Below are 25,549 nucleotides of genomic sequence, written 5' to 3'. Positions count from 1 at the left end.
TATAAGCCGATGATTTCAATACTGTACCACAGGTAATAAAAGATGTATTATTTTCTTGTGTTAAATGCAGTTTATATATTTGGTTATAGATTTGCAATGTTAATGTTTTATTATATTTTAAAAATCATTTATTATTAATAATAACTTTAAGCCTACACTATTTCATGCGTAGGAATTAAATTACGGATTACACGAATATATTTTTAGGATATATGTGACTGATGAAAATGTTACGGTAATTAATAAAAATCTAACAAGCTAATATAAGACGTTATAAATCTAAGTTAATTTTCCCGTATTACATGTAAATATTTATTTATAAATTAACACTTCGTTGCAGAAACATACTAGAATTGACATATATAATGAAAAGGTGCATCAATAGATATGTCAAAATGTTTTGTCCTATAATGATTTGTGTAGTAATTAAAGATTAAAAGCGCGTGTACTTAATCTCATAGTAAATGCTCAAACTTCATAATTCCCATATTTAAGTCGCGTATTGTCTTTGTTATAAAAAAATAAATAAATCAATGGCGCTACATCCTTTTTAGGTCTGGGGCTCAGATTCCTGTATTTGTTGCATGATTATTTGTTAATCGAATAGGCAAGTAGGTGATCAGCCTTCTGTGCCTGACGCTTGCCGTAGACTTTTTGGGCCCAAGGCAAGCCGCTGTCCTCACGATGTTTTCCTTCACCGTTCGAGCTAATGTTAAATGCGCACATAGAAAGAAAATCCATTGGTACATAGCCTTGGATCGAACCTACAACCTCAGGGATGAGGATACAGAATCGCACGCTGAAGCCACTAGGCCAACACTGTATAATATTTACTCTGCTTTGTTATATAATAAAGATAATTGAGTAGCACTATAACTCTATTATTTATCATGGCTTCAGATTCGCATCGTATCGGTGATGTCGTTTAATGGGATCCATGCCGTTTTTGTCACGATGTTTGCATTCACCGTATGCACAATGCAAATGCACAATACAAGAAACAATCATTGGTCGCACCGCACAGCCCTCATTGTCACGCACGATCTCCGGCATAGCCGTACACTAACTAAGCCAACACTGCTCTCCCGTTGTCAATCATAGGAACGTTTTAGGCAAATCATAGATTAAACAAATTGCGTGTCAAAGGCGACCCTTAAGGCTAGTCCCTAACCATATCATACCAGCAACGCAGTAATTCTACCGTAAGAAATTGTGTAATTTATTCAGTCCCTACATTATGTCTTAAGTTACCTATTAGTTAGATATTTATAAGGATAATTAAAATGTTTATGCCCATACTTACTGATACAATTGCGTACATATATACTCAAAATATTCCATTATTACACTGATTCATTCACCGAATAAATAACTTTGTAAGCCCATAAAAATATAATAGGAGATTATGAAATCCGACCATTTTTTTTTAAATTTATCCTTGATTTTTACACTAAACACTAACTTTATTCTGAATATGACTTTATATAGCTTAACTCGGTCTTGTTGGTCGGTCAATGAGTGGGTGACAAAATAAAGAAATTTGACTAGTTATAATTTAGACTACTGGTTCAAATTGAATAAAATATACCTTTCTTTGAAAATTCAGGCTTCTAATATTATACACAACGAAGTTGAATATGGCCCGAACTGCTTCGAGAAAAGAATAGTACTATTTTTCGCTCGACTTGGCGGTCACACTGCCGATACGATAGGTTAAAAAAATGATCTATACTCTTTTCTGGAACGCTGTGGTCTTCTACTCTCACGGTGCCAGGACGTTTTGGTTTGTGGTTATGCATTGTTACGAATTGTGCTGAAAAAAACAAATAAAAGCGTAAGTTTTCAGTAATTTAGTCATTCCACTTCGTGTTTTGCGTAGTTATTACCCCTGCTGTGTTTTAATCAAGTCAAAACATTTTGCAATGGCCGGTGAGTATTTATTGTTACACACGTTTATACGCGAAATTATAGGGTACAATTTATATTAACAGAGTAACAAGAAGTCGTATGACCCTTTGCCTAGAAAATTTACATTATGTTTTATTTTGCATAAAATTGGTCTACGTATATGCATGGGTGAATTTATGGGTTTCGGTGTAACCTATATAATTGTTATTGTAAGAAAGTTTTGATAAAAAAAATCGATTAACTGAAATTATACTTTTGGTTTAAAAGTGCTCTCGTTCTACCTCAGTAAGATTCTACCTCACAATTAGACATGATTTTGGATACATATTATTTTGTATCATGTTAATGAAACCCATTTATTGTTGCATCTTATTAGCCAAGTTGGTTGCTACCAGTCTTATAACCTACTAGTTACAAACCATACGGTATTTTTTTTAATAATATCATACATCAAAAGTACCTACATAAGAATTACACATAATTAATACATTTTTTATTTTATTTAATTAGTTAAATGGAAAAGAACATTTAAATACTGTATATTTGTTATTTGTTATGATTACGTATAAACGTCTTTAGTTAAAAGGTGTTAAAAATAATTTATTATATATTATATACAGTATAAACAAAGAGGTTTTTGTTTGGTTGTTCAGTTAAGCGCCTTAATATCAGTAGGATTTTTTCGTTCGAATTGAAAAAGATTCCATTTTATGAAGGCTTCCATATCATATGATCTTTAGACACCATTTGTACAATAACTAATTAACTTTAAACATTTAATGCTCTTATACAGTTAACAGCAATAAAAAAATATTGTTATTTAGTACTTTACGTACAAAAATGCACTAAGCATTTTGGGGTAGGTGATATTTTTGTTAAAAAGAAATTTATATTATTTATAAGAGATTCATTTATGTTTGAAGATTAGGTTGGAGACTAAAAAATATATGTTTCTTTTTAAGAACCAATAACTGAAAATTAAATATAAAGGAGACATAATAAAACATGTATTTTTTTACAGACCGAGGACCACCTAATCTAATCACTAATGGTATTCAGGCAGCAGTGATAGAATGGATTAGATCTCTGGACTTAGAACTGATTAGCTTGTTACTGTCAAGAAATTGGCCAATGTCAATATTAGATATTAGTGAACCTCGATGGAGACCCACTGAAATCACAGATACTGACAATGTTGTTAGGATGGATAGGAGGCAAAGATTGCTTAGATGGGATAGAAGACCGCCAAATGAGATATTTTTAGAAGGATTTGTTCCAATTGTAACTAGAGAGAATCCTGATTGGGAGGAAACGGACTTGTATGGTTTTGCAAAAAATAATCATCCTTCCATCTTTGTATCAACAACAAAAACACAAAGAAATAAAAAAAAGTATGTCTGGACGCCAAGAACAGCTAACCGCGGAATAGTTTATCAATACGAAATTTATGCTCCCGGCGGAGTCGATGTTAACGATTCTTTATTGCAGGAATCGCCATGGCCAAATCAAATGGAGGTTGCATTTCCTGGAGGAATACAAAATATATACATAAGATCAGCTAGAGAACTCCACAACGGTCGTATACAAAGGATTTGGATAAACCCCAACTTTTTGGATCCGAACGATTTGGAACCTATTGCTTCTTCTTCAAGAACACCTAATGTGATATGGAGCATGAACCACCCCGATGGTGGTCATAAAGACTCTGATGCACGTTCTAAAAGATCAGCAAGCTCTGATGATGACATGATGTACGGTGGAGCAGGTGATCTGCAAGAAGATACGTTTGGTGATGAGGCTTATAACCAAAAACCATTTCCAGATGGTGAATTCATGATTGAAAGCATAAAAGATAATAACTTCTTTTTAGATTTGACTCAGGATTTCGACGGTGGAATCATCCATAACCACGTATATAACGGTGGGGATAACCAAGTCTGGGTACTAAATTATGATGAAAATAAAAAGGCTTACAAAATAAGGAGTAAACAAAATCTCCATCTATTTTTAAGTTGGAATAGTAATGCTGCGTCTAAAGAAATGATTCTCCGAGGATATTCAAATAGCGGTAGCAACAACCAATACTGGCGAATTGAACAAACCGACGGTTATAATAGGTTTAGAAATCTGGAAAGTTTAGATATGATTATAACTGCTCAAAATAAATATAGTGCATTTGGTGGCAAAGGAATCATTGTGTGCACTGAAATTTTGAATGCAAAGAACTTTCAGCAATGGAAAATTAATCCTATCTCGTTTCAAACAATCGCAGATGGGGATTATAATATATTTAATTGCAGCCTTTCAGATAAAGTTGTTGACTATAGTAATCAAGGCGATTTTTTGATTCATGGTCATAAATATTTGGACAATGAAAATCAAAAATGGAGCTTTAACTACGATAGTAGCAAGCGAGCTTATAAAATATGGAGTGGTAGATCAAATCTTCTATTGAGCTGGAATAGTAATGCTACATCAAAAGAAATGCTTCTCAGAGCATATACAGAAAGCGGGAGCAAGAATCAATATTGGCGCATCCAACGAATCGATGATGAGTGTTATAGACTTAGGAATCTGGAGAATTCAAGTTTAATTTTAATGTTAAGTAATGAAACTAGTTCATATGGTGGATTAAATTTAATAGTTCATAATGATTCCGAAAATTATGATAATTTATATTCAAATTGGAAAATTAAACCCATCTTTTATCAGTACATTCCAGATGGCGATTATCATATATTCAATGACAACTTCCCAAATATAGTTGTTGACTACACCAATCAAGATGATTCTTTGATACATGGTCACAATTATTTTGGGAACAATAATCAAAAATGGGCTTTCATCTACGATGAAAATAAAAAAGCTTATAAAATAAGGAACGGTGCACGTTCAGATCTTTTGTTAAGCTGGAATAGCAATGCTGTGCCTCAAGAAGTGGTTCTTCGAGCATACACAGAGAGCGGAAGTACGAACCAATATTGGCGTCTTCAAAAGGCGAATAACGGATATTATAGACTAAGTAATCTAATCGAATTTGATAAGCTAATTGCTTTGACTAATAATGGTAGTCCCTATGGAGGCAAAGAACTTATAGTATCTGGGAATAAGGAAAGCGGTAACACTTGGTACCTGAAAAAAATAGGGGGTATAACTGTACCAAATGGGATGTTTAGAATTGGAACAAAAGTGAATCATAAAAAAGTAATCGATTTTAATGGAGATAATAATTTGATTATCACTGATAATTTAAATCTTGTTACTAGCGAATGGATACTTCGATACAATTCAAGTAAAAATGCATATAATATATATTCTGCATACATCAATAACTTAGGATGGATATATCAAAATAAAAACTTTTTTGTTAAGCTGGGTAACATAGATGGACCTGATCGTGGCGATTGGAGATATTTATGGACGATAGAATATAGCATTCATCATGGTTGCTATATGATAAGAAGTTTACACGATCCTTCTCATGCAGTGGGTTATTCTGATAATAATTCAGTCATAACTGATACATCAACATACTCCGATAATCAATTGTTTCATTTTATTTCGTTATAAGTTAATGGTTAATAACAGAAGATATCGCAACAAAATAATTTAATGTGTAGAGATAAAAATAATTCAACGTATTTTTTTTATATTATACACATAAAAAATAAATTTAAAAATGTAGTTACTAATTATCAACTAATCACTTCCTGGGATTTTTCATCATCATTTCACTATATTTATACCGTTTTATCTTCTCGTGATTACGTTAAAACATTTCTTTAACAATTATAGTTATGTATGCATTAATATCTCACTTGACAGCAGCGTTCCCAGACTTGGTATAAACACGGTCAAAAACAACTGCGATACGATTTTATTAAAATAAATAAGACTGTAGCTGTAATCTGTGTCAATAAACTATATCATTATGATTTTCTCTTAGTTAATAGTCAAAAATGGTAGTGCAATGCTACAGTTTCTAGTACTTGGTGCATGTACATTGTATAATAAGTACATATACGACAGAGTATAGATTTATATGGCAAGCAAATCGAAGTAAAGATTAATTGGTACGGTTGTATTACAAAATATATTGAGTTAAATGCTACGCTACAAAGTTATTAAATGAAAGTCACGGGCAAAGCGGGTAGCTATAATTGAGTTACGGCAAAATACCCATGAGTCAAAGTTCTGGTTTCGTAGTTTTTTGAAGGTATTGAGATATATCCTTATGTATAGTATACTATCCTCCACTAAAGTGAACAATACAAATGATTCTTGTCTGACATTGTAATGAAGACAAATATTAATTGCCAAATATAAACAATATACAATGACGCTGCTTTTTTGATTGTTAAATATAGAACAATTATTTTACTAGTAGTTACTTAATTGCTGCCCGTATTAAGAATAGTGATGCTAAAGTAACGAATATATTTTTGAAACGAATTTCATTTAGAAGTACAGTAAGGCCAAAAGTTGTAACGACACTTTTTGCTATAGTTGTAAGCCGTGCGGGGTGCGCGTGTTTCTCTCTCTCTCATAAAATATTATTACAACATAAAAAATTAAAATTTTATTACAATTCCTTCACTAATTAATCGAAAGTAACTTCCTTCCATCCGGGTGTCTCTTGTCACCTCTCAAGTTTGTTTTACATTAATTGTTAAACAAAAGTTTTACTTTAAGGACACTTTTAATTTTTCACAATACAAACGAATTAACAATTAAAAACACATATTTCGAACTCTTCTTTAAACATGAGCACACGTTAATATCAAATAAAGTAATAATAGATAAAAGTAAGTCGACATGGCCAATAAATCATGGCGCGGAAAACAGGTTTGCAAAAACAGCTGATTAACGACGCGAGCGCATATACACTCACGGCTTGATTGGATTTGTACGCTTATATTTTTCGTCCTTACGACTTAATAAACAAAATACATGAATAAGCAACTATAGAATGTAATACTGCTTTCCTCATAATTGTTACATTTTACTTAAAGATAATATCTAGCATCTACAAAAATTCCCAAACCCCAAGTCTCAACATAGTTTGGGATGAAGATAACTTTGACTACAATTAGTATTTTATTAATAAATGATGAAATATCCAATAAGACAAATAGATACAATAAAAATATTTTTACATAGTTACAAATAATATATTGTGAAATTGTAAATCGCTGTTTTTGTTTATTATATCTAAACCTATTTACTGATTTTATAATCAGTAAATAGTTGTTATGAAACAGATAACTGTTTTATAACAACAACTGTTTTTTATTCGGTTTTAATACGATATTAAAAAAATAACTACTGTAAAACTGGAAATTAGTATTTGTTAGTGAGTGCTCTCAATTATGAAATTTCCTTACGCAATTTGTTAATTGTATTTTAAACGAAAACGTAATTCTGTTTAGGAAAACTCCATTTGAAACTGAGCACTTGGAAATTAAATAACGGGTGAAAGCATACCAAAAATTACAATTATTTTTTAGACCGACCGCCTTGACTTGGTTTATGCTTTTCTAGTTGTATTTGACCTTTCCGTGAAACTACCATCCGCTGGATACGGATAGCATACCATTGGATACGGATTTATTAGGAAACAATAAAATCATATATATACTACAACTACTACAACATACATACATACATACTACTACAACAAAAAATAATAATAGACAGAAAAGAAATTGCTTTGATAATTAAATAACACAACAATAGTGGTTGTCTGGAACCTGGAGGTCTCTCGAAAGCGATAAGACCGCCAGTTGTCCTCCTTTTCATATAATTATGTCAATTGTATTATATTTCTGTACATATCACGAAGTGTTAAAAAATAAATATCAGCTTTAATTTTAAAAATGTAATTCACGTAACGTAACGTTAATATTTACTTCTCTCAAACAACGACAAATTTCTTTCGAGCGACATGATAATTTAATGGCGATTGTTAATAACGGTTTTGATAAAATATCACAAAATTTCTGCAATTCAAACTGATGCTGGCATGTATTCAAGACTATTTTGCTTTTATTGTGTTTTCTTATTGAAAAACTGACACAGTATTGCTAGTGTTGAAAATATAAAATTTATATTTAAAGCGCACTTTATACGCCTATAATTTTTTAAATTTTACTTTTGCATATATTTATTATTTATTAATTTGCATTGCAACTCAGGGCTTGAGAGTCTCTGGGGAATACGTTTGACATAATAATATTTAATATACTTTTTACAGATTACCATAGCCAATTTACTTGTCAAAAGTTACATGCCTAAAAATAAACGAATAAAAGCGCCCATCTGAATACAGCCACTCATTCAATTACGTGGCTTCCGAAGCGTTCGGTTGATACGTTTCCTGTGCTTTGTAAAGAGTTTTTATAAAATTTATTGCAATGGCTGGTGAGTGGATATACAGATATTTATAAAAAATATTTTTAGATAAATAATTAAACCAAAAATTGTCTGACGCGCATTTAATAAAATTAAACAAAACGTAGTAATGCCAAAAAATTTGTATATTTATTATTGTATATTTCCATAACATAGTATTGCCGCACACTTTGCTTAATTCTGTTGAAATCATTCTAGAAATCTTTTGTTCTCGTTCGTAGATTATTTATCATATCATTTATTAGTAGAAAATCGTTCGCTTTAATATCTACGCACATCATATATATAATGAGGTTGTAACCTCAACATGGTCGATATTGTGTATGATTTCATTAAGATGCCTTTTTACTTATTACACTTTTTGCTTACTATGTAAATGTGAGTACCTACATGACACGTTTCATAACAGTTTTTATGATTGGGACATCCTTGCAAAGTCCAATTTTTGTTTCTACCGTCTTTATTAAGTCAATTTAAAACGGCATTCGCGAAGTCTAATTGATACCTGCATTCTGTTACTGAAGCCGACAAACGTATTTTTTATCGGATTGTCTTTCATTCCTATTTAATCAATTACTTGTTAGTCAATAATGTGAAATAAAAATCAAAAATAAATAAATAATAATAATTGAAGTATTGATTGTTTTTTTATATGGAAAATTCCAATCAATTAAATTAAATAATAAAAATCAATAAATTAAATACAATTTATACATTTTTTATATATAGACATTATAAATATTTTCTTTTTAAATAATATAATATTAGAGAATTCCGAGAAAAGCTTACCAGCCATCAAGACAGTTATTTATTCCTAAAGATATCTTTCTACAGTATCAAGGTCTCGTTTTAAAACACAAGAATGTGTCTTAACAAATTACATATGTAGATCTTTAACCATTCTCCTGAATTTAAATGAACATTATTCTTAACGTGATGCATTGTTATAAAAATATATGATGAATAGATGGTTATGATTATAATATTATAGTTATTAGGCAAGGTTTTCTTAAATTTCCATCAATAAAAAATACACCCAATTTTATAATAATCATGCGATGTGTATGTGAATGTCGTAAATCAAAAATTAATGAACAAAATATTAATAAATAATTTGTATTTATCAGTCAGCCTCTATAGTGTATAACCTTATATCTATTATAAAAAATTCTATTGAAATCAGTTAGTTTTGTATTATGTTATTGTTTTATTAGAGTTAACTGGCCTTGAGATAAAACTATCGCCGAACTAAAACAACCGGCCACGGATATCAATAAAAATATTCTAATTTGTATAATGTATTAAAAGTATCTTACATTTTAATAAATTTTATTTAATATAATTGTACATAAAAAAACCTAAACAGGAAATAATATTTCTCAGAATAACATAAGAAGGTACGACGCAAGCGCAAATATTTGAAGACTCATCTCAGATAGACATCTAACAAAGAAACAAAGTTATTTTTCTACCTACTCGTTACCATCTTTCTTGACATCATGATAATAATATCTTAACATTTGGCTATGAATTCACTGTGATTGATCTATCATATATCTGCGTCAGTGATGCCGATTAGCATGATACTCAAACCAGCATTTTATAATTATTTAAACTACTTGTGAATGTTATTAGAGTTAGTGAAAGTTAAATAAAACTGAGTATTTTCCTAAAAGATGTAATTATTATGTTTTAATTTAGTCTAATTAAGCTTAACATAATGTACTTGAATTATAGGAAAATGGTAATTACTTCGTGTTTCCGAAAATATTAAGAGAAATAATTTTTTTATAGCAAAACTACATTTGTTACAGATCGAGGGCCACCTAACCCAATAACTAATGGTATTCAGGCAGCAGTGCTAGAATGGATTAGATCTTTGGACTTGGAACTGATAAGCTTGTTACTGTCAAGAAGCTGGCCAATGTCAATATTAGATATTAGCGAACCTCGATGGAGAACCACTGAAGTCACAGATACTGACAATGTTGTTAGGATGGATAGGAGGCAAAGATTGCTTAGATGGGATAGAAGACCGCCAAATGAGATATTTTTAGAAGGATTTGTTCCAATTGTAACTAGAGAGAATCCTGATTGGGAGGAGACCGATTTGTATGGTTTTTCGAAAAATAATCATCCTTCCGTTTTTGTTTCAACAACAAAAACACAGAGAAACAAAAAAAAATATGTCTGGACACCTAGAAGTGCCAACCGCGGTATAGTATATCAATACGAAATTTATGCTCCTGGAGGAGTCGATGTCAATGAGTCTTTATTGCATGAATCACCTTGGCCTAATCAAATGGAGGTTGCGTTTCCTGGAGGAATACAAAATATATATATAAGATCAGCAAGAGAACTCCAGGACGGACGAATCCAAAGAATTTGGAGAAATCCAAATTTTTTGGATCCCGGCGAATTAGAACCCATTGCTTCTTCTTCAAGAACACCGAACGTTATATGGAGAATAGACCACCCTGATGGTGGGCACAAAGATCCTGATGTTCGTTCTAAGAGATCAACAAGCTCAGATGATGACTTAATGTATGGTGGTGCAGGTGATGTAGTAGAAGATACATTCGGTGATGAGATTAACTCAAAACCCTTTCCAACTGGTGAATTTACAATTGAAAGTATTAAAGACAACAACTTCTTTGTGGATTTGACTCATAATGATTCAGGTGCAATTGTCCACAATCACGTATATAATGGTGGGGAAAATCAAATATGGGTATTTACTTATGATGAAGATAAAAAGGCTTATAAAATAAAGAGTAAACGAAATTCTAGTCTATTCTTGAGCTGGAACAGTAGTGATACATCTAAAGAAATTGTTCTTCGAGGGTATACAGATAGCGGTAACAAAGATCAATACTGGCGAATTGAACAGATCGATGATTACTACAGATTTAGAAATCTTCAGAATTTAAACATGATTATAACAGCTGAGAATAAATCAAGTGATTATGGCGGAAAAGAGCTTACTGTGCAAACCGAAGCTGGTGATGAAAGAAACTCTCAGGAATGGATAATTAAACCTATGTCCTTTCAGCCGATCCCAAATGGCGATTATTATATATTCAATCGCGATCTGGCAGATAAAGTTGTTGACTTTAGTAATCAAGACGATTTCTTGGTTCATGGTCATAGCTTTTTGGACAATGACAATGAAAAGTGGAACTTCACTTACGATAGCGACAAGCAAGCTTATAAAATAAGGAGCTGTCGAAAATACAATCTATTTCTGAGCTGGAATGCTTCCTCAAAAGAAATGGTTCTTCGAGCATATACAGAAAGCGGTAATAAGGACCAGTATTGGCGCATCGAGCGGACCGATAATGAGTCTTATAGATTTAGAAATCTGGAAAATTTAAGTTTGATTTTGATGCTGAGCAAAGAAGATAGTCCATATGGTGGATTAAATCTAATAGTACGTGATTCTAACGATGATACTAATTTCTATTCGTATTGGAAAATCAAACCCATCTTTTATCAATACATTCCAGACGGCGATTATCATATATTCAATCATAACTTCCCAAACATAGTTGTTGATTATACTAATCAAGAGGGTGCTTTGGTTCATGGTCATAACTACTTCGGGAATAATAACCAAAAGTGGTCATTTGTCTTTGATAATAATAAAAAGGCCTATAAAATAAAGAGCGGTGAAGGTTCAGATCTTTTCTTAACCTGGGATAGCAATGCTGAGCCTCAACAAGTGGTTCTTCGAGCGTATACAGAGTCTGGGAGTACGAACCAATACTGGCGACTCGAACAGACCATTAACGGATCATACAGATTTAAAAATCTAAATAACTTTGATATGTTAATAGCTTTAACGAAGAATGATAGTCCCTATGGAGGCATGGAACTTCTTGTGTCCCGTTCTGAGGAAAGTGGAAACAAGTGGTATTTAAAAAGAATTGGGGAAGTAAGTTTGCCTAATGGTAAGTTTAGAATTGGAACAAAATCGAATTATAAAAAAGTTATTGATTATAATCGAGAATATAATTTGATTGTTATGGATAATGTAAATCTTGTTACTAGCGAATGGGAACTTAAATACGACCTAAATATAAAGGCATACAATATATATTCTGCAGATATCAATAACTTAGGATGGATATATCAAAATAAAAACTTTTTTGTTAAGCTGGGCAATATAGATGGTCCTGATCATGGAGATAGGAGATATTTTTGGACGATAGAATATAGCATACAAAATGGCTGCTATTTAATAAGAAGTTTACACGATCCTTCTCATGCAGTGGGTTATTCTGATAATAATTCAGTCATAACTGATACATCAACATACTTCGATAATCAATTGTTCCATTTTATTCCAATTTAATAATTTTAATATAAAAGTTAATTCAATACTGCCTTGGCTGGTACTCGCCTATGGGGCCTTTACCTAAGTCTGGGATAGTCTTCTTCGCTTGTATTAAGGGTAATCGGTAAATAATCGTATATCTCTTTAAATATTGTATTGATGTATTCATAAGTTTTGTTTTTGTTTTACTGTTTTCATAATACTTTTATTGTCTGAGCTGTACCATGTTTACACTTATGCTTATATTTTTTTAGTGTTTCATCATTTTAGTTGTGAATAAATTAATCCCTCAATTATATCACAGCTCAATACATCAGTTGCTTTTCTAGCTGAGATGCCTGCTTTTTTATTACAAAATAATTTAGCCCTAAGTTTTTTAATTTACTTAGTAGAACAAATTGTAACTAAAATTTGTGTCAATAAATAATATTAATACTATATTTTTTTCTCTTCCTAGTTAACACAATTATTTCAGGACTTGTACTGACTACAAATAGCTGTGCACCCTTATAAAGGCCCATTTAGATGGAGACAGTTTCTCGTCTCGAAGGTACGATTATCGAAAGAATAAAAAAGAAGTTTCTTTGTCTAAACATTCACACCTCTCGCTCTTCCACTTTGGCGACAATTGCCTCGCAATGGAAAATTTATTGTGGCCTTTTTTTATATTCTTTCAATAATCGTACATTCGAGACGAGAAACTCTCTCCATCTAAATGGGCCTAAACTCTTACTAACCCGACTCCAAATTACTTAGAGACATGCTCTAAGATCCGGCTGCAATCTCATTATGTATAAACAATCGATAATAATAGATACAGATACATTTAAATGGTAAAAAATGCTTTAATAATGTTCTTAGATAATGATAATAATAATCATTTCCATTAAACAATCTTTGCAGTCGATGATTGCTGACTTGCCTGATGTAGTCATTACACTCCACACAAGGTGGCGCTGAATTAAAAATTATTTGCAATTAAATCTACTATTTATTTTACTTGGTTATTAAGGTTTTTTGAGTTGATATTCGCAAAAAATCAAATTAATTTGGTTAAAAAAAAATATTACTTTTACTGTGTTTTGTGACTCAAACGTAGAATTGTTCATGTAATAGTTGACCATATGATTGAATAGTTTAACTTTTAACGATGATAGTAAATTTGTTAATTCAATTTATTATAATAGCGAAGAGGTTCTTGTATGTTGCTATATTGACCAATTATAACTAGCATTCAATTATAACTAGACCAATTACAACATCATCATCTACTTACAACTATTTAAAGTTTTTTTGTACTTTCAGTCTTAAGAAATGCAACCTATAAATTAATGTTATTTATTGTTATTATGCCTCAGTTTTCAGTAACTATTGCGTGATCATTTCTAATAAGCAAGTAGTGATAAACCTTCTGGATCTGACACACAACATCGAATTTTTGGGTGTAAGGCACGCCAGGTTCCTCACCGTACGAGCGAGTGTTAAATGGGTACATAGATAAAGTTTATTGGTGCACTGGCGAGGATTGAACCTACGAAACCAGGGATGAGAGTCACACGCCGCAATATAAAGCTGAAGTGTTTGGTAACCAAACTTAGTACCAGAACCAGGCGTGCCTTACACCCAAGAAGTCGATGTCGTGTGTCAGATCCAGAAGGTTGCTTCTTAGAAATGATCATGCAACAGTTACTGAAATCTAAGGCTTAGATAAAAAGGTTGTTGCACCATTGGTATATAAAATGGTACTAATATATTTAATTATGCACGTACGTTCTGCAGATGTTGTCGAATGTCGATTATAATGCTGTTTACAATATAACAATATTAATCATTTGCATAGTATCTAAAAGGAAAAAAGCCAAACACATACAGTTGTATTAATAACGATTAAATTCGTTAATTCTTATTAATACAAGATTCATGTAAACATCATTATAATTATCGCTTTATAGGATTTTCCGTAATCTATTATTAACATTAACCATTGCTGTCTTATCGACAAGAAAACCGACGCGCATTTTTCTATTCAGAAGATCTTCTTCTGTGTAGAAAAGATTCTTCTTATCAGATTTGGAATGTTTGACGATTCGCTGCACCAGGACCATGCCTGTTGTAATTTTTTATAATTAGGATAGTTCAAAAATTCAATTAAAAAATTAATCAATAGCTGGTTGTTTGTAACTATTCACTACTACTATTGATTGGTGTTATCAAGTGTGAGGAACTATCGATAGCAATTGAATCCAACAACAATCCGCAAAAAATAGAGGATACCGTGAGTCATTTGTGCAAGAACCCGTCATCATTTAGTCGATATCAGATCCGAGGAAATAAATACAGATAGTATAACTTTCTCTACAGCTGTGAAACTTTTATATATTCAACAATTTCGTCTTCATTCACCGTGACCACACACGCTGTAAAGCACGCGAAACCTCGGAAAAAATTTAATTAAAATTATGTAAAATAATTATAAGTTTATAATAATACATAGCTTCAATCACAGTAAAAAGTGTTTTCTTTAAAAGCAATTGAATTTTTAATTAATTTAGTATTACAACAAATATATACAATGCTTTGTCATTTACTATTTTACAGTTTTCTTCTTTCAATTACATTGTGACACACTATTTTTGCATGCCCTACAAGCCCTGCCCGGCAATGACGTAGCAGTTAACCTATGCTGGAATTGTTTTGAACCTGATAGTAACTGTAATCTATGTTTTGTGGTTATGAACTATAATTAAATGGCTATTCCCTTCTATTCTTGGATAATTAATTACTGAAGTAAATAAGCTGTAGGTATACCAATATATAATTTAACAAGTGAAATAAATAATTGAATTCGTGATTATTGACATTTCTATTTGATCGGGCTTTGCAGACTAAATTTTTATACTACGTTGTTGTAGCCTCTATTATAGTAATGACGGTCGATGTTATTGTTTTTGTCTTTGAAAAAATAAAGTTCTATCAAAAAATAATTTATATAGGTTTTTAATAAACATAGGGAAAATAGATATAGGCTTATAGCGGCACCTGGTTCTTTGATTCTGAAAATATGGAAAAGATTTCGTTAGAACTTAAGCATTATTTGATTGCGAGTGAATTAATTTTTTGGTTATTATTTGTTTACATATAGTTTAACTTCTTTTGTAATATTTTAATAGTGGCTACTTTTCAATAAAAGAAGAACAGAAATTCGAAGCATTTCGAATTTGCGAAATCGTAATAGATTAAACATTAGATATCATAGATTAGATCACACAAAGAGTTTGCTGTCAGTCATGTCTATCTATTTAATAATTTTGATCATGTGATAACCCTATAATTCGTGATACAAAGTGCTATGTTTCATAAGTTTGTATGCTAATCAAAAGTAGATATCGTTTAACTTACTTTTTTAATGTTATGGCGGAATGGATTTTTTAAAGGCTTGCGAGGCTCCTGACAATGTGTCCACGTGTGGCGGTATCACTTAACATCAGGTGAGCCTCCTGCCCGTTTGCCTCCTGATACACAAAAAACTCAAACATCTTCGTTCTTGTCATTAGATGTTGTCGTAAATTGGAATCGGCAATTTGTTTATACCCAAATATTACATTAATAATTATTGTGGATCGGTGTTAGATTTACAGAGTAACTCCGCAGTTTCAGGATATCAGGCTAAAAGCGACAAATAAAAGCGTGCGCCTACAACTAATTATTCATTGGATTTCATAGTTTGCGAACCGTTCAGTTCGGCGCCTGGACTCTCTAGTGTTTACAGTCACTACATTTTAGTGCTACAATGGCCAGTGAGTATTTTTATTATTTAGTTATAAAATACGCGAAATCAACAAAAACATTGTACAATTTAAAGAAACTATGAAGTAATGTCGCTGTTAACAACCCCAACAACTATTTGATTTTAATTTACTGTTTTGATTTCATAAAAGCTAATTCTGTCTATGACTTGAATACAACCGGTTACTAGAGCTTCTATTCCAGTGTTTGTCTTTTCCTTTTTTCTACGTCCTAGTGGACAAACATACTACATATTTGTAGTTTATGTTTACACACTTATAAACTTCTTTTTTGAAATCAAAATAAACATATAGTAACTTTTCTGTGCTGCAGTGGCAACAATTTGTGTGGTATTTATATGATTTCCTCAATTTTTTAAAATAAATTGGCGCTTTTGTAATTATTTTCCATCCATTCCATTCCATTCCACATATATATACCAGAAACAGAGGTATAATAGATAGGTTAATCAAATTTAGTTTCGATGTGCCTTCTACGTGTTTGTATTTATAGGTATTTTGATGATTACCAACATTATGTATTTAGAGTATTACGAACTTTTCGTAATCGTTATGATTTTTGTTTTTTTAGCAGAAACGCTAAACTGTATTTAAAATGGTAAATTTCCAAGGATGGGTAAAATTTACGTTGAATAAGTATAAACAACACTACACTAATGTTTCGCACCACATTTCCATTACCTACATACTCGTATTTCGACATAAGGCAATATATTTTGCCAGATACAGTTTTAATGTCATTTTACCACCTACGATTGACACAATAATTATAATGAAATTTTCTGTGCTGTTCCATGATATTGTAAACATTATCACTTTTTACCTTTAAAATATAATGTCTAATACAAAATTGTGTTGTTTTTTTTAAATTTTACTCTTTTCATATATTCTCAATAATACTTGTGTACCTTGACACAAAAATCATAATATCCTCGTATACATGTATTTTATTATTTAATACAATTAAATTAATAAATATTATCACTCAATTTTTAACTTTAAAATTTATTATAATATAAAAAATAGTTTTTTTTAAGTATTACTTTTTCTCTCGAACTCGAAGGAGTTTGTATTAAGGAGTACCTATTGTTTCGATCCTACTTAGGTTCAGAACACCATAATTGTCGTTTGATCTCATAACGCACCTTCTTTCTCCTCTGTATTTCCCTATTGTGGTATGATATCTATAAGTTATGTGTTATTAAAATAAATTAAATTACAGACAGAGGACCACCTGACTTCATCACTAATGGTCTTCAGGCGGCAGTTCTAGAATGGATTAGATCTCTGGACTTAGAGCTTGTAAGCATCTTACTGGCAAGGAGTTGGCCATTGTCAATATTAGATAGTAGCGAACCTCGATGGAGACCTACTGAAGTCACAGATACCGATAATGTTGTACGACTGGATAGGAGGCAAAGATTGCTTAGATGGGATAGAAGACCGCCAAATGAGATATTTTTAGATGGATTTGTTCCAATTGTGACAAGAGAGTACCCAGATTGGGAAGAGACGGACTTGTATGGTTTTGCAAAAAGTAACCGCCCTTCCTTCTTTGTTTCAACTACAAAAACACAAAGAAACAAAAAAAAGTATGTTTGGACACCTAGAAGTGCCAACCGCGGTATAGTATATCAATACGAAATTTATGCTCCGGGAGGAGTCGATGTCAATGAGTCTTTATTGCATGAATCACCTTGGCCTAATCAAATGGAGGTTGCGTTTCCTGGAGGAATACAAAATATATATATAAGATCAGCAAGAGAACTTCAGGACGGACGAATCCAAAGAATTTGGATAAATCCAAATTTTTTGGATCCCGGCGAATTAGAACCCATTGCTTCTTCTTCAAGAACGCCTAATGTTATATGGAGAGCAAACCACCCTGATGGTGATCATAAGGATTCTGAAGGTCGCTCTAAGAGATCAGCAAGCTTCGATGATGACTTAATGTATGGCGGTGCCGGTGGCGTAGAAGAGGATACATTTGGTGATGAGATTGATAACCCTAAACCATTTCCAGACGGTGAATTTACTATTGAAAGTATCAAAGATAATAATTTCTTTTTGGACTTAACTCAAAATGAATCAGGTGGAATTATTCACAGTCACATATATAATGGCGGGGAAAATCAAATATGGATATTGAATTATGATGAAAATAAAAAGGGTTACAAAATAAAGAGTAAACAAAATCCCAGTCTATTGTTGAGTTGGAATAGTAATGATACTTCTAGAGAAAAAATTCTTCGAGGATATATAGAGAGTAGTAGCAGGAACCAATACTGGAGAATTGAACAGGCCAATGAATATTTTAGATTTAGGAATCTTGAAAATCCACCGGTGATTATAACAGTTCAGAATAAAACAAGTAACTATGGAGGAAAAGAACTTACTGTGCAAACAGAACCTGGTGATGAAAGAAACTCTCAGTTATGGAAAATTAAACCTATGTCTTATCAGCCGGTCGCAAATGGCGATTATTATATGTTCAATCGCGATCTTTCTGATAAAGTTGTTGATTTTAGTAATCAAGAAGATTCCTTGATTCATGGTCATACCTTTATGGATAATGACAATCAAAAATGGAACTTTACTTACGATAGCGGCAAGCAAGCTTATAAGATAAGGAGCTGTCGAAAAGCAAATCTTTTTTTGAGCTGGAACGCTTCTTCAACGGAAAAGGTTCTTCGAGCATTTACAGAAAGCGGTAACAAGGACCAGTATTGGCGCATTGAACGGACCGCTGATGAGTCTTTTATATTTAGGAATCTGGAGAATTTAAGTTTGATTTTCATGCTAAGCAAAGAAGATAGTCCATATGGTGGATTAAATCTAATAGTACGTGATTCTAACGATGATACTAATTTCTATTCGTATTGGAAAATCAAACCCATCTTTTATCAATACATTCCAGACGGCGATTATCATATATTCAATCATAACTTCCCAGATACTCTGATTGATTATACTAATCAAGAGGGTGCTTTGGTTCATGGTCATAACTATTTCGGGAATAATAACCAAAAGTGGTCATTTGTCTTTGATGGAAATGAAAAAGCTTATAAAATAAAGAGCGGTGTAAGTTCAGATCTTCTGTTAACCTGGGATAGCAATGCTGCATCTAAGGAAATGGTTCTTAGAGCATATACAGAGAACAAGAATATGAGCCAATTTTGGCGCCTTGACAAATTAAATAACGGATCATACAAACTCAAGAATCGAAATGACTATGAAAAGATAATAGCTTTAACTAATAATGATAGCCCGTATGGAGGTAGAGAGTTGTTAGTATCGAGTACTGTGGAAAGCGGAAACAATTGGTACCTTAAAAGAATAGGGGAAGTGGCTTTACCAAATGGGAAGTTTAGAATCGCAACTAAACTAAATTACAAAAAAGTTGTTGATTTTGATCATAAATACAATTTAATTATTATTGATAATCTTAACCTTGCTACTAGCGAATGGGAAATCAATTACGACTCAAGCTATAAAGCGTACAATATACATTCTGCAGACACCTTAAATATAGGATGGATATATCAAAATAAAAACTTTTTTGTCAAGGTGGATAATATAGACGGCCCTGATAGTAGGGACGCAAGATATTATTGGACTATAGAATATAGCATCCAACATGGGTGCTATATGATAAGAAGTTATCACGAGCCCTCTCATGCAGTGGGTTATTCTGACAATAATTCAGTGGTAACTGATACATCAACATACTCCGATAATCAATTATTTCATTTTATTCCACTAAACAAATAGATATATAGTCAATACTTATTATAATGTAGTTAGTAATAAGACTGTCTATTGAATTTCAATAGAAAGTAGAAAAAGCAAACAATATTTTAAATGGGTACATTATCTTTTACCTATAGCAATACCGATCGAGACGTTGTTTACAATTTGAGTACCGTTACAGTATCCACATACATTTTCTCAGCGTTTAACTTTATCTTTTACCTCAATTTAATAGATTTATTTCAATCGAAAGCAATATTTTTTTAAAGCCATAAAACAAAGAGTTTTAACAATATTTACAATCGACTTGGCACTTGACAGATGGTTGCTGATACTGATGGATACTTGATAGCAAAGAAAATTTGTTTAAACGTCGGAGTTTGATTTTTACTAGATATTATGTTTGTAGCCTAGACTAACCTAGCCTAATTATGTTCATCGTCTGATGTAAAGAATAAGGTAAGATTATTTTACTATCTATTGAAATTTAGTGAATTTATTTTAAATTATGCTGCGTATAGTCTTGTATGCTTTATTATGATTTTTGCCAATAGTTATTTTTTATACTAATATTAATATTTTAGATATAGCGGTAAAACGCTTGGCTCATAGATGCAGCCCTGTGAAACACAGCAGCGATAATCCAGATTTATGCATTTACTTATATAATATAAATTGTACTTAGTTTTAAGATTTTAAAATAGAATTAAAATGATTTTGTAATTGAAATTTATTGCAATAAACTATGTAGGAAAAAACATCTATTTGTTTTTCTTTTCCTTTATAATTAAATTTATAAATATAACCTACCCAAAGAGCTGTTTTAAAAATGGCCACAGCGTGCGCATGTATGATAATATGAAGTAGTATGCCTACAGTAATATAATTTAAGTCTCTATCAAGACCTTATACCTGTCGGCAAATGGTTATTTATTTACTGGCTAGAAGATTTTCTAAAATTTTCCAATATTAGTTGTCCTAGCGGTGCGAATCCACAAAATCTTTTATGATTATGTTCTATTTTTGTAATATGGACCAATATTATATTATTTCATAATCATATTATTCTCCGTCATAATATGTCTATCTAAGTAGTCTATATCGCTTAATTTTATTTGTATATCGTTTTTACAAGTTGTAATTACAAGTACTTTAATTAAAAGAATCGTATCGTAAGAATTATAATTGGAGCTGGGTCTAATACGAATTAACGTTCTTAGACGTAAAGTAAGTTTTATAATTTTTCATTTATAAACCTACCTAGCCAATAAGTACATATTATGTAAGCTAGTGAAGAGGCAGCTAAATACAAAGTATAAGATAAAATACATAGGGTAAAAATGTTATAATGATATTAAACAGAATTTGGTGGCAACTAGAGGTCACTTAGTTTTGACTGACTTAAAAACATCTAAGTAGGATGTTTACAATGGACCGTGTAATGTTTATTATTTTGTACATATGTATTACAAATTTATAAATTTATTAGATTTATATTTATTATGCAAGGTTTTTCGTGTATTAACAAATATTAATAAATTATACTGAATTAGTTTACTGAATATATATAATAATGAATAAAGGCAAAGAGACATTGACCGATTTTAATGTCAATATACGTAAAATAAAAGAAAATTCTTCCTTGACTACATTAATACACATTATACTCATTAAAACATTACGTTGCCTATAAATATTCGAGCCTGTACCTGTTCTTGTGCCTAACCCTTGACACTGTTTTCATCGCCACCTATACGGGAACCCAAAAACTTTATCAATCCACCTTTTTGATTTTTGTCTCAGATTTACAATATTCGTTTAACATTTGCATTTCAAAATGGCATAAATAGTAAAATTGTTTTGTGGTACCAATTTCCGTTAGTAATTATTTAGTATGCATTATTTTTTTCAATAAATTTCTAATATATGCTACAAATATATATTGAACAACTTGGGGACCGTGGGGGCTGCGGCCTTAGTCAAATTTTCATATTAATTTAGTTTTCGACTTTCTACATACACTACTGCATAGAGAAATAATATATACTTGGAAAAGAGAGCCATCATAGAGTTTTTTTTTGTCATATCATAATCTATACGTCATTGTGAACATACAACGCCATTTCTTATATATATCGAATACTAACTATATGTATGTGTATGTGTACCAACACATAGCTATGCACTAGGTAGAGAATTAGGTACAAGTACCACAATCGTATAGATTATATAGTAATATATTGTATAATGTAGACCATAGTAGTACTTGTACCTAGTTCTTATTAGTTAATGGATATTGAGGTTCGAGAGTAGAGTAACTAATATTGGTTGTATTACAATATTTGTAATTGCTTTACTTCAATACCCATAAATTGACAAAACTATTTATCTACCTACATGATACAATTAATTAAGTAAAAGACCATTATCAAAAACTAAACATTTAATTTCATCATCACCAGAGAAGGTCAATTTTCCACATAATATTCGGTTGATCGACCTGCACCAACTGTATATTAAGACATTCTTTGTCATTTCTTCAAATTTTTTTTTGAGATCCTCTTTGTGTTACACATTTGAAGGGAAATGACACAAATATGTCAGTGTACATTTTTATCTTTTATCTTTTACAGCACACTTTGGAACATTTTTTTAAAATGTGTCACACATACACTTTGTATTTCCTTAAAACATTGGTCTAACTCAAGCGATGAACAATTTAACCACTTCTTATTTTTAAAATATTCTTTTGATCGTATGTGGCTGTTGTTTGTTTAATTTTGATGCCCTTTTTGATCATCTTTTTTGCATGTTTTGCAACTTTTAAAGATAAATTTCAAACACTTTGACAGGAGCACCCGCAAACGTATGCACCCTGTCCTAAACCACATTGACCTTCACTGGCGTCGTGTATGAATTCCTCCCTAAATGGAATTTTACTTTCTTCGGGAACGTCAGCTTCTATCAGTTGATTTTCTTTGAGAAAAAAGTCTAAGGTTTGCAGGCAATCGTTTTTATCTTCTTCATAATTAGATTGCACTGAATGGGGCGTGTTATAATTATTAAGCAACAACGCTTTGAATGTTCTTCAAAATTTACTGTGTTAGGAGAAATATTCCTCGCCCCAAAGCTCCTGATGTGCCCGAAGAAATTTTCAACTGGATCCTGGTTGAAATTTCTCATAAGCATGAAATCAAAAGAATATTTTTGGGCCAAAAATTTCCATTGCTCTTGCATACTTTCAATCGTTTTAATGATTTTTTTACTCATGGCACAACCAATTCAACCACACGTATTTTATTTTCTTCTTTTTTTGTAGCTATGAATTTGACACTTTTTAAAAGTTGCAGTGCCTTTTGCCACAGCTGATGATATGAATTTCTTTTCACAGGCCCTTTAAAGATTTTTCCATTTGGCACATGAAGAGAGCTACAACTCTGAGAATCAAACAAATTGTCGATTATAAGGAAGAACGGAATTATTAGTCGGCATGCCTGTGGTAGTACTGTGGCTGAAAATTTGCGCCGCTGTTTTTGACGATTTTTTATATATTTTTGCTATATTAAGATGTTCCTCTGTTAATTTCAGGCATCGGATTTCTCCAAATGATTTATTGGCAGCATACAGTAGTTCAATGTATTCCCATTTGAGTTTCTGTTTTTGGTCTTCGGGGTCAATATAAACCAAGTCTTTGGTAATAAGGTCATTCCTCAGCCCTTTTAATCAATGTGGAACATCATAAATGGGAATAATTTTTCGTTTGTTCACTACAAAGAAGTTACCTTTGGTCTCCTTTCCTTATCTGAGATAATTTACTCTTGTAATGGCTACAAGCTCATTAATGACACTCACATTTACTGTGTTCTGGTCACACACAGTACATAAAACGGTCAAACTTGTACATTTTTGATTAGATCCTGTATTATTACTTTTAATTCATTTTTGTTCAGGTTACTGGTGAAATAATAAGCGACAGGTTGTTTGTACCTATTTTTAATGCCCATTCACCATGAATACCAATGCATGGCTTGCAAATATTTGTTTCCCGTGAGTTGCGAAACCTATTAATTTGTCAGTTGCTGCATCGTAATGCACTTGCGGCGTAAGTGACATCTCGTCAAAGATTAACGTGCACAGTTTATCTTCGCGAGGCAAATCATGCACAACTTTTTTTAATTGTTCATAAATGACTTTATTGATGCCCAGCTTTAGTTTTATTTCAGAAATTAATCTTTTTAAACATTTTGCTGATGGCAATGTAAAATATTTTGCCATCAAGGCATAACACTTGGGACTCCTCTTACACAACGACAGGGACAATACTTTTTCTTTCAAACAAAAACGACGAGCATTTTGTTTTTTCGCCGTTTGCATGCATTGCATGCATGGCGGTTAACAGTGTGGAACGACCACTTTTTCGCAGTCTGTAGATTTCTCTTCTCAAGTTATAAATTTGTTTTTGGTAAGTGCTATACCTATTTACTGTCAATTTGGACGGCGAATTTGAAAATTTTAGAAAATACCCTTTAGAAATATTGTGCTAAATTGAATAATTTAGTTGAATTGAATTATTTATTCACTTAATCTGCCTCAAAATATGCGTAAATGTATATCAGAGTAGTTTTTGAACGTTTGAAATGGTAATCACATTCTTTATTAAAGCGGCATCTCTTGAGCACAGTAGAATCTAGGAGATCGTCTATAGAGGGCGCTACCATCGAAAAAAAAATCACGTTGCATGAGACTGTTCCCCCCTGCACTACTGTTAAGGCTAAAGGCATCTTGACTAAGGTATTTTCAATTTTAAAAATAACCTAATTTAAATGAAAATATTAGTTAACTGTTCTTATTTGTAATAATTAAAATTACAGGTAAAAATATAAACCGCTAACTACAACCCCACACCAGTGGGAAAATTATAGATGTACCTTGTAAGGTATAATTTAAATGGACATTATATATTATAGACACCGAAAAGGTAACGAAATAATTGTAATCTAAATATGGTGGTCCTTATAAGTTTTCGGAATAGAAGTAATGATCTGGGATAGATCTGTTTATTTCCGTATTTATTTTGAGAGCATCATCGTTCAGCTAAAACTTTAAAATGTGTTCACACATGGCCATGAAGATGACATGCAATTGGAAAAAATTAAAGATGGCATGGAAGGAAAAAATTCTCATTAAATTGAATGATAAAAATAATATGGTGAGTATAACCATGCTTCATTTAATTATTTCTACTACTGCACTGTAAAATTAAGACTAATATATATACATATATATATCTAAAGTAAATCAATTTTAGTTTACACTTAAACTTTGTTGTTTAGTTTTA

At 31.7% G+C, this 25,549-nt stretch overlaps 3 protein-coding genes across 4 annotated transcripts; all 3 read left to right on the top strand.

The window, feature by feature from the left end:
• The first annotated feature begins 1,873 nt into the window (after positions 1–1,873).
• On the top strand, positions 1,874–5,843 carry LOC123706782 (pierisin-like). Its single transcript, XM_045656222.1, has 2 exons — positions 1,874–1,929; positions 2,930–5,843. Exons 1-2 carry the CDS (start codon positions 1,923–1,925, stop codon positions 5,476–5,478), a joined length of 2,556 nt encoding a protein of 851 aa, XP_045512178.1. The 5' UTR covers positions 1,874–1,922; the 3' UTR covers positions 5,479–5,843.
• Positions 5,844–8,220: 2,377 nt separating this feature from the next.
• LOC123706785 (pierisin-like) lies at positions 8,221–13,093 on the top strand. The gene is made up of 2 exons (XM_045656224.1): positions 8,221–8,328; positions 10,134–13,093. The coding sequence occupies exons 1-2, from the start codon at positions 8,322–8,324 to the stop codon at positions 12,671–12,673; spliced, it is 2,547 nt and encodes an 848-aa protein (XP_045512180.1). The 5' UTR covers positions 8,221–8,321; the 3' UTR covers positions 12,674–13,093.
• A 3,279-nt stretch (positions 13,094–16,372) lies between these two features.
• On the top strand, positions 16,373–20,942 carry LOC123706781 (pierisin-like). 2 transcript variants are annotated; one of them, XR_006753424.1, is made up of 3 exons: positions 16,373–16,452; positions 17,684–20,670; positions 20,796–20,942. XR_006753424.1 is itself a non-coding variant. In XM_045656221.1 (2 exons), the coding sequence occupies exons 1-2, from the start codon at positions 16,446–16,448 to the stop codon at positions 20,230–20,232; spliced, it is 2,556 nt and encodes an 851-aa protein (XP_045512177.1). In that variant the 5' UTR covers positions 16,373–16,445; the 3' UTR covers positions 20,233–20,942. The 2 variants fall into 2 exon arrangements, 1 of the variants encoding a protein (XP_045512177.1); XM_045656221.1 differs by having other exon boundaries at positions 17,684–20,942.
• Positions 20,943–25,549: the final 4,607 nt, after the last annotated feature.

The sequence above is a fragment of the Pieris brassicae genome, chromosome 3, assembly GCF_905147105.1.
Source record: "Pieris brassicae chromosome 3, ilPieBrab1.1, whole genome shotgun sequence".
Lineage (NCBI taxonomy): Eukaryota > Metazoa > Arthropoda > Insecta > Lepidoptera > Pieridae > Pieris > Pieris brassicae.
Note: the sequence above shows the minus strand (reverse complement) of the source record. Positions and strands in the feature narration are given on the sequence as shown.